Source organism: Pinus tabuliformis, chromosome 3_1 (genome assembly GCF_031772625.1).
Source record: "Pinus tabuliformis cultivar Carrire ecotype Pingquan chromosome 3_1, CPIR1, whole genome shotgun sequence".
Taxonomy (NCBI): Eukaryota; Viridiplantae; Streptophyta; class Pinopsida; order Pinales; family Pinaceae; genus Pinus; species Pinus tabuliformis.
In genome coordinates, this window is record NC_142301.1 from 982674586 (window position 1) to 982685836 (window position 11251).

Sequence of the window (11251 nt, forward strand, 5' to 3'; positions counted from 1 at the left end):
TCGCACTCAAAAACCATCATGCTCCTCAACTTGTGAACCTCGCTTCATCACATAGGACAAGTCAATGAAATTGTGGGTAGCCCCATTATCAATCAACATAACAACTCGTTGTCCTTATATAACACCCTTTATTGTGAAGAAGTTATAATAAGGAATGGTAGTGAGGGTTGCAAATGCACCTTCTATCTATTCCAAATCATCTAGGTGCTCATTTATACTTGTCTCTCCAACCATCTTCTCATGTTGGTCATCAAGAACCTATGTCTCTTCTGACTCGTCATAGCTAGGCTCCTCAAAGACCTCAATCTAGTGGGCCTTGCCTCCACTTCTACACTTATGTCTAGGTGTCCAAGGCTCACGACAGTCAAAGCAAAGCCTTTTTCGTCTCAACTCATCCCTTGAATCATGAGGTGCACCACCAACTGGCCTAGACATCTCACCACAGATCTATTATACTCAAGCTTTTTGTACTCCCTCTACGGCCAACTTTGTGATAAGGGTCTATGCGGAAACATGCTAGGAAACCTAGCCTATGGTGTGCATACTCCATATTCCCTACATGCTTAATAGCATTCCACAAGGTTGGCAGATTAAAAGCTTCGACCCAACCCCAGAGAGGTTCTGACAAGCCTTCTATGAACTAAGAAATCAATCTCTTCTCGATCAGATCAAAAACCATGGCTAAAACCGTTGAAACTCTGAAATATATACATCGTGTCCCAACCTGTATCAACTGACCTAACTCTCTAGAGTGTACCTTTGAATCCTTGCAGTCAAACCTCTCTATCAATGTAGTGCAAAACTTATCATAAGAGACCATTGCACCATGTCCTCATGTCACTAAACCATGATACCACCATTCATGTGCAACTCCCTCAAGGTGAAGGGTAGCAAACTCGATAACCTCAATCCCCTTCATCTGATTTAGGGCAAGATAGTATCCAATTTTTGAATCCAGCCCTTAGTTGTACACTTGGATGATCCATTAAAACTTTGTAAGCATAGACGGCCCAACCTCTTCTGCAGCCCATAGTTCTGCTTCCCTTGGTTCCATTGTTTTTGCTTTGGCTGTGTGCACTTTGTGACCTCCAAGTAGTCCTTAAAGGAGATGGCTAAATGAAAATATGCCCCCAAAGCTTGATACTTAGCTAATATTTTAGTGTCCTCCAAGACTCACGTTGTGTAGGTTCATCCTCTTGTATAAAAGTAGGCATGAAAAGTCTAGATTGTGTTGAACCTCAAGGTTTGTTCGAAGAATGTTCAATGTTTTCTTCAACCTTACTACTTTCCACTCCCTCCATATGCACCAGATTTCTTCCATTTGTTGTGTTTTGAGCCATATGACTCAAATAAATATTATCCATTTGTAGTTGTTTTAACATTTTTGCGAACATTTGTTTTACCTCCTTTTCACTTGAAGGCAATGATTGATCATTTCCAGCCATTATTTCCTCCCGTTTTTCCAAGTTATGACCACCCTCTTTACGCATGCAGTTAAACCAAATAGGCTACTAAGTCTTGCAACTCTGATACCATTGTAATATCCCCAAATAGAGATACTGCTAAAGTAAACACAAATCTGAAATTGTCCTCTGAATTTTATCTCTAAATCGACCACCAAGCCCGATGAAATATTGCAGCCTAGAGAAGATGATGTGCTAGGGTCTCACAAATCTAAGCTCTTCCATCGAAACATGCCCTTCTAACTAAGGGGGGCCCATATGTCTCTCTGAATCCAGATATACTCAAGGTTGCCAGACCTTAAGCCCAAAGTTACAACAACGTGGAATAGAAAACTCACAATGTATATCTTACCCAACTATCAAAACGACCTTCTCCTTTTATCAATTATGGACGCTGAATTATCCATGCGAGACAGTGCTTTCAACTTCCATGCATTTCAGTTAACTGATGGTGAACTAAGATGAGATGGCCATGCGCATGACTAAGGGAGTATGCTTGAATTCAATTGAAGTAGAAGTGGAGAGAAGAAGCATGTGCTTAGTCTAGTGGAAATACTCTTATGTCAAACTATTGTGAAGTGGGAGAGAAAAAAGGCATGCACCTAGTTAATTGGACCACATACTCTGTTATCTCCCCATGCATGCACATGCTATAGTTAACTCCAAGAAAAGTGCCAACTCATTCCTAAATTAGTGCATGTGTCCCAATGGTCTTTTGTTCACTCATGCATGCACTCCAAATAACTATCAGTCACGCTCAGTCTTATCCATGCGCATTAATCCTCATGCATGAGCCCAAACCCAATGTGGTTCTATGTCCTTTTCCTCTTGGGTAAGCCAAGGAAAGGTCAGTCGATTCATTGTTAGTTTCCCTAGTTTGAGTTGAGGACATTACAACGAGGTCTTCTCAAATGGAAGGTATTGATTTCCATGAGGACTTTTTACTAGTTGTGAAGTTTATTTCTGTTTGTATTATATTGCACTAGTTGCTTTGCTTGATTAAAAGTTACAACAATTAGATGTTAAAACAACATTTTTACATGGAGATCTGGATGAAGTGATATACATGGAACAGCGAAAAAGATTTGTTCAACATCAACAAAAAAGAATTTTTTTGCAAGCTCAAGAAATCATTGTATGGTCTAAAGCAATCCCCCAAGCAATGGTGCAAGAAGTCTGATTCTTTCATGATGAGCCAGAATTATACTAGAAGTGAGTATGACCATTGTGTCTGCTTCAAAAGTTTGAACGGTATATTCATTATCTTGGTGTTACATGTTGACGATACTTTTGTTGTAGGCAAAAGCATGGATGAGATCAACTAGTTGAAGGCTTAGATGGCTAATACATTTGATAAGAGGGATCTAAGAGTAACAAAACAAATCTTGGGCATAAAAACACACAAAGAAGAGAAAAATGGTAAGCTCAAGGTTTCACAACAGAAATATGTTGAGAAAATACTTGTGAAATTTGGAATAAATAATGTGAAACCTGTAAATATCCCCTTAGCTTCCTATTTTAATCTTTCTTCACATTTATGTCCTAGTAGTGAGGAAGAAAAGGATTATATGCCTCATGTCTCATATGCTAATGCAATAAGAAGTTTGAGGTATGCAATGATATGTGCCAGACCAGATATTTCACATGTAGTGGGTGTTTTTAGTAGGTACATGGCAAATCCAGGAAGAGAGCATTGGAATGTAGTGATATTAATGCTTTGGTATCTTATAGGCACAAGTGATTATCAAATCACCTTTAAATGTTGCAGTGATTCTATTTAGGGTTATTGTAATGTTCCTAAACAGGAATGTAAGTGATATACAAAGCATGCAAACAATCCAGCAATCAAAAAAACGAAATATACATTAAGCACCCATGGAAACACTGGAAATAGAGAATTGTTGAGCCATTTTATTACTTCTTCAGGAGCAAATACAATAGTAAAATAGAATGGTGCACCTAGGCTTGTCTCAATGGACAAGCATGACAAAACCCAGGTGAGAAAATGTTGAACTGAAGGCTGCTACAACTGCTGCACCAAACTGAACTGCGTTGCCCCAAAAAACTGCTCTGTCTGCTGACTTCGAAGGGTTGGAATCACTGCTTCGCGTGCTCAAAGAATTATGAGATTTCAGCTCCTTGCTCCTTGGCCTAAACCCAGAAAAAAACCATAAAAGAATTGGCCAAATGTTGACCTCGGAAATTTGGCCCAAATTCCCCTTAGCTCCTCTAGCTGCTGGCTGAGTTGGGACCCCTGTTTGACCCCTTAGATCTGCCCAGAAAATTATATAAATTTAGGAGTGTGATCCTTGCCCAAAACCCAGAAAAACCCAAAAAGGATTTCCCTTGGTTCCAACCTTCAAAAATTGACTCTTACAACTTGGCCCTCCTCCAATTTCGAATTTTGTTGCTGTGACTGATCCTGTCAATCTCTGCTCTCCCAACTCCAACAATCCTCCTCAAATGGCCCTCCAAGTGATCTCCTACTTCTCCCGGCCAGCTCCAGCTCTACAATTCCTTCCTCCAACTCCCACGTGAGCCTAGTGATGGCTCTCTACGCAAGCCCAAGTAACTGTAAATCGAACTGCTGGGATGTTGGCTCTACTGGCTCCAAACTCACAAGAAAGGTTGGCCCTTTGCTGCTCTCCCAATCCTCTAACTCTCCCGACAAATGCTTGATCACTGATAGCTCCAAACTCCCCTTGCATATTCTCCAACTAGCCAAAAATACGCACTCCCTGTTGTGGCTAAATGGTAGTGTTGTAACACACTCCCGGAACTCCTGAAATACTTATGGAACTGCCTATCTAGGGCGAGCACGGATGGTCCCCCGAAGTAGAGGTTGAATCTCTCGCTTGAGAGATTCATGGCTAAACAACCGGTTGACTCAGCTAAACAGCAGAGTGAACAGTCAAGTAATTTTGATTGCAAGGTGTAAGAATGAATCCAAAATGAGAGTTGCTCCCTCCTTATAACTCCTTGGGCCTCCCTAGCCTCATGTGGGCCCCTCCATCCACCTCTTCAACTTTCCCTCCAAGCTATTTGAATGGGCCAATTCGAACTCCCATGTGGGTGGCCCCCACATTCCACTAACAACCAAATAAAGTCGAATTGTCTCCTAAGTCCCTAAGTCGAAAATTCTCTTCCTTAGCCAAAACTGTGCAAAATTGTGTAGCAGCACCCTGTTACAAATGTGTTTGAGAAGGGACATGACAGTTATGTTTTTTTTGTGACTATAGGAATTGAATTAGGCCAAATTGTACTCACATGACATGGGGTCAATTCTAACTACTACCACTATGACCTCTAGTTGAGGGTCAAACTGGTGGGATACTGTAAGGCCCCACGGTGTGCAAGCGCGCCCACATCCCAATCGAGTGCCTCGAGCGCTCGTGCACCACATGACTAGACCGAGACAAGTTGGCATGTTAGGTGCAACAATGGGCACACAAGTTGGCATGTGGGCATTGCAGTGAGCAAGCATGCCCAATCGAGATGGAGCAAGTTGGCATGTTAAGCGTCGCAGTGAGCATGCACACCCAACTGAGACAAGATTAATTGGTGTGTGGGTGTGGCAATGAATGTGCACCACCAACTGAGTGGACGAGCTAATGCAAGAAGGCACATGAGGAGGAAGTCCTGTAGCAACGAAATGGTGTATAGCAAGTCAGCTTGAAGGTGAAGCAACACATCAATTGGTGAAACGTGAAGGGTCACACCCCTTAGTATTCCCCTCAACACATACATATATGACTTAGAGGAGAGCCAAATGAAGACACACAACTGCAGATCACACAAGACGCAACAGCGAAGAGGAAGTGTGCAAAGGTAAAGGCAAATTTGGGATTTATATTCTTTGGGATGTGCAATTGTTCCTCCAACTGGGCTCATTAGAGAGCAAATCAAAGGGCTATTAGGGAACAGTTTGAGTCGTAGTTTAGTGTGCATGGTTTGAGCTACAACATCATGGTTGTCAGCAACTTATGTGTTGTATTACATAGTATTGGATTGTAACCGATCGAGTAACTTGGTTGGAGACCCGAACCGGGCTGGTTGTAATCATTTGCACATTGTCATATATATGTGTGTGTGTGTGTGTGTTGCACGGGAACCCGTCCCCACCAAAATTCATGGCGTTTCCTTCGTCCGGACGATCCGAATACTTTGTAATTCCTCGAAAACTTCCCCAATAAGTCAAGGACTCCATCGGAGACTTGGGGACTTCTAGGTTGTCCCCAGGTCGTTCCTCGAAAAAATAGGGGCTTTTCGGGGGACTTTAGGGCATCCCCCAATATCATGCACATTAAACTTTAAAATAATTTATATTAAAAAACTAAATTTGAAAAACTAAGTTCTAAACTTTACAGTCAAAAAAAAAAAATTGAAACCTAAACCCTATTGCAACATAAACCTATCAACTAAACTAAACCTATTGCATGCTACACACTACACTACACGACAGCATCGGAGGCAAACATTGTTACAGAGACACGGCAACGAAGGTAAACACAGGCTGCGAAGGTTGCAAATAAACACTGAGCTCGAGCGAAGGTTGCGAGTAAACACAAGTTGTGAGAGTTGCAGGTAAGAGTCCAGCGAAGTCTGAGATGACAAGCTAAGGTAAATGTTGAACAAAGAACTCCATTCGCGGCGGCAAAAGTAAACAGAGTTGAGATAACTCGAGTGAAGGTTGCAGGTGAGGTAAGAGTTGAGTGACAAGGTAAAGTCTGAGACTCTTAATTTGGGATTTATAATTAAATTTTAATGACTTATTCATGTTTACAGTCACTATATTCCATGAATTAGTTTGCCTTCAATTTGAACTTGTCGCTTTCTCCATGTCTATGACAAACCTTTTCTTGGCATGAATCTTAGAAATTTCCCTATGCCAGAATCACCATGAGTTTAATATCATGTTAATAATATGCAAGAGACAAGTAGGAGAGACTAGATGAGAGATAAGATGTATATCAATGTGCTACTAAATTACTAGTGGTGTTGTCTATATACATAGCAAGTTCCATTATTCATATTAGGAACCAATCAACTAATTCCCTGAATACATTGACATAAACATCATTTATTATATATAATTCATTTGACTTTATGACAATATTACTTTTGTACATAACATTTGTTACTCTTGAAATTAACATTACAATGGCTAACTCATCTTTAACGCTTAATGTTATAAGGTAAATAGACGGGATGGTAATACTCTTTGTGCTCTGTAAATAATAGTGATTATGAATGATTATGATATACATTACATTGATGACAGGTCCCACAAGGTTCTTAATTTCTAGACTCTTAATTTGGGATTTATAATTAAATTTTAATGACTTGTTCATGTTTACAGTTTTATTAAATTTTACTTTTAGTCTTTAAAGTTTAGCTGCTATTTAAATTTTGAAATGATTCATCATGCATCATAGAATGATTATGTAGACAGTAGTAGATTGTAGGTTGTAGCAGACTAATAGTACTTCTTAAGTTCTTGACAATGGGCAATGATGACGAGATTTGTTTTTGTGATGCACAATGATGATTAGATAGTATTAGACTTTAGTATTTTATTTTGTAATTTGAATTTCAAAATTAGTAATAGTTCTAATTTTTATATTTTAATTTATCATTCATGTTTATGTTGAATTACTAAATTTTATTTTAATTTTAATTTTTTAATAAATATGAAATTAGTTGTCACACTTGCCATCCCCAACCTGTCGTCCCCTGAAAATTTGGGGGTGCACTCTCGCTGTCCCAAAAACTCATCACCCTGTCCCCACAGCCAGTGCAACATATATATATATCAATGTTGGTGGAGTAGAGTTGTTAGCCACTCCCATATATCTCTTGTGCACATGTGTTATCTGACGCTTACTTGACATGCATAATGTGATGTAATTCATGTTATAATTCTATTATGGATAAAAATGGATGTTGTTGAGGAGACAAAGATACGCTTGGTTTTGGATTGAGTTTAAGATTCCACTATATGACTTAACTAAGACTTATAATGTGAGTGTTGATTTGTGGGGTGTAGTCTAAGTGAAGTATCATCAAGTTGGTTGAGCAATCAGTGAGAAACATGTTGGTACCACATGACTAGAGATCACGAGGAGCTTAAAATCGTGCAGTGTCTCTAGGGGTGTGATATACACCTATGGGATTTCGAACCAGTGACCATTACACAAGGAATGCCTTAACAATGCACCCATTCACCAATTGTTCTACACCTTGTGGGCCTATTTTCAATTATGTTGATTCATATTTTGCATGTGATTTGGACAAGAGGAGATCTACTTCAGGTTATGTCTTTACTCTTGCAAGAGGATCTATTAGTTGGATGTCAAAGTTTCAAGAAAGAGTTGCTTTATCTATTACCAAGGCTGAATGTATTGCTATCTCACATGCTTGCAAGGAGAAAATTTGGTTAAAGAGTCTTTTGGGTGAGCTTGGAAGAACATAGGACAATGTAACTGTATTCCATGATGGTCAAAGTGCTCTTATCAGAGTAAGACTAAGCATATTGATATTAAGTACCATTTTGTAAGACAAGTTATTGATGGAGGTGATGAAAGGGCTTGGGCAATGTATCAGGGAAATTTGTTGTCAAGGTGGAGATTGTTAAAATTCATGACAACATAATTAAAAAAAAATTGTAAAAATCAAAATTTACTTCATGTAAATTTTTTGGTAGTTTGTATAACTGTGTTAGTTTCCAAAATAGATAGTAGTTTGTGTAATCAATGTAACACTGCCAAGATATATATATCAAGGCAGCTTAAGAGATGGGTGGAGTGGGTTGTAAGCCTGATTTTCTTCTTGACAAATAAAATACCTTACCATGCCCCGAGGATGTTTCCTTGACACATTGTCAAGGTTCTACCATGTAAAATTAGTGTTGTGTGAGTTATTCATCATTTTTGTGTCATTGTTTCTATGTTGTTAATATTTTATACAGGCTGCAAATACCTACAGTATTTGAGCATTCCAGTTCCAGTACCAGCTTAACCATTACAAGTGTTGCAAAATCCAGATGAGCAACATGAAAGGGATCCTTTATGGGGATAACTGGATAATTCGACGGGCAGGAAAGACTGTGTGGGATGTGATCATACTGGCAGGTATTTCCTTCGTATACAAAGGACGGTGTTGAGAAACCTACCATGAGGCGACTGATCCAGTCCACTTAGGAGAACTAACAGCCTTTGGACCAGAGTTGGTTATGCATCAATGCATATCTTTAAGAAAAGACTGTAGGATGCTTCCTTTGGACTTTAATATTCTGAGCATTTACCACCTACATGACCTGCAAACCCGATTTGACAGCAATAATGGCTTCTGCTATTTGATGGCCCCCTTAGAAGCACACAAACCCACAACAAGCAAAAATGAACCCTAGTGGGGTATAGAAAAATTCCATGCTTTCACATACCCAGCAAGTCCCCTTTCACATGATACCTTTTGGAAGTACACCAACCCACAAGAGGCAAACATGTCACTTGGAAAAAATGAACCCTAGTGGGATCTATAAAAACTCCTTGCTGTCAGAGACCCAACAAGCCCCCTTTGACATAAAAAAATGTATAACTGTTTGAAATTGAAGCAAAAGTGGACACGCGTTCCCTATCTGCTTATGTAGGGATAGGGTACATGTGTGACCGTCCTCTGGCTTAACAATGTATCATTCTTGATGTACTTGCAGATCATTTTAATGAAATATCTGATGCATTTTTCGAAAAACCTGATAACCAGTGGTGATCAGGTGGAATAGATCCAGGTTCTCAAACTTGTTGGGCTCACCATGGAAAATCACTTTGAGTTTGGGTTCAATCCTCGGGTGATATTGGGAGTAAAACTCGTCTGGGGTAAGGCTTCTAACTTCTAAGGGCCAGTTCGGATTGTAGTTGAACCAGTCTTGAGCAGATTTCTTTGCAGCTGTGGAGTTTCTATTGGGGATAATTGAAAATTCCAGCTACGTTTGACCATTCACTTAGTGTTGTGTCTGGGTATTTTATTTATTTTTAATAAATCAAATCTACATATAATTGCAAGAATATTTAGTGGAAAGCAACCCTTAGGACCGGTGAAGTTAATTTCTCAGAAGGAAAACAACAAAGTCGTATAGGACAAATAAACTATACCTTATTGGCAAGTATAAGCCAGCAACTCCTCTCCGTGTTATGTGTCATAACTTCGTCAGGCGAAACATATCTAAACTTCGCCATAGCTTGTAGTGATAATCAAAATAAAGCAAGGACTAGTAGACAGCAGCTGCTTGGCAACAGGAAGAAAAATAGTAAATGTACTTAACTTTTTCAGTATCCACAAAATTTAAAACACCATTTCCATTGACTCTGATCATAAACTCACAGATCCGCATATTGCCTGTAGAATACCAGTGAAGCAACATTCTGCAATCCTATTTGGGCTAAAATCAGGTCAAGTCAGCTTGGTTCTAGATTGTGTTTTCCAGGAACATAAATTGGGGAGATGAAACTGAACCAAATCTTTTAACAGGGATCAATGTAGTAAAACTAGAACCTGATCATGAAGACAAAAACTCGCATCCTAAAGAAGTCCAAGTATGAAAAAATCGAGATCACAAGTACATACCCTAGAGAATGGAGAACGCTGTAATCCAATGGAGTTGTCTATAATGCGACTTTTTGAGATTCCGGTGACGGAATCCGGCGGAAGAAATTGAGATGAAATCATGATTTGTTGCAGTTAAAATGGTTTTTTAACTGCATATTCGGATTCAGCACCCTGAAAAACCCCTGGGACGGTTTCATTGTGCAGAAATTAGCTATCAAACTTGGATTCCGATAAATTACTGCCGGATTTTCACCGGAAAAAATCGCCAGAAAAGCCTTCAAAAAGTCGCGTTAAAGACTACTGCTAATCCAATTAACTCTGCCCAATTATGAAGATCACAGTTGAAAGCTTCTGTTGAATTATTGAAAATTATTGCAGCTGTCTTCTCGTCAATAAATAAATACTTTGATGGTGGGAATGGTTTCGGTGCTCAATGAAAATACAAAAGCATCTAGATCCTGGCGGAGGGACCACCTGGGAATCTTTAATATATATAATATATATTTTAAAGTACTAAGCCTTACATTTCTTCTCCAATTGTTTGGAATGTCATCTTTTTTTTTAAATAAGGTGATGAGGCGAACGCTTATGGCGGAGGTCATTCTTACGGTGGTTGTTTTGTTTTTAATAGAAATGTCAACAATTATTTTTTAAAAGCTTTCTAGTTTATTTTTGATATAATTTGTCAGGAATTTATTGAAATTATAAATTTAATGGGTAATTTTTTCACAATTAAAAAAGTGTCTAAAGATTTATTGATTTATTGATTTTTGAGGGTATGGAATTTATATATGCAATCAAAAAGTGAGTTTAAAACAATACAAATCAAGATTTAACCACAATTTTTGTCAAATTCCTACCAAAAATCTACTAAAAACTCCAAAAATCTTACTAACTCAAATATTAGGTATGTATAAGTATGTAACATTTGTAATACTTTAAAAAGATAATATGTTATGCTTTAAAATAATAATAATAAATTAAATTTAAAAGAAATTATAACAATTAAAAATATTTAAAATAAAGTGAGTTATTATGTTGATAGATGTACTTATTTTGGAATAAATTCTTTTAGATGATAGATGTGTTTATTTGAAAATAGGTTTCTAAATTTATTTATTTTTAACAGAAGAAGAAAAAAAAAAAAAAAAAATTACGTGGATGGGCAAATTTTAATAAAAGGC

The 11251-nt window shown here is 38.3% G+C and overlaps 1 protein-coding gene across 3 annotated transcripts in view; it reads right to left on the minus strand.

Moving 5' to 3' along the window:
• LOC149191131 (uncharacterized) overlaps positions 1–10508 on the minus strand; it is a 29529-nt gene extending 19021 nt beyond the window's left edge. Inside the window, exons 1-3 of one of the 3 annotated variants that reach the window (XM_089413505.1) lie at positions 10372–10508; positions 10086–10106; positions 9614–9743 (exon numbers count right to left, since the gene is read on the minus strand). In XM_089413505.1, the coding sequence (XP_089269631.1) occupies positions 9614–9697 (84 nt within the window). In that variant the 5' untranslated portion in view covers positions 9698–9743; positions 10086–10106; positions 10372–10508. The other 2 variants (XM_089413506.1, XM_089413507.1) reach the window with 2 other exon arrangements.
• Between the last annotated feature and the right edge of the window lie 743 nt (positions 10509–11251).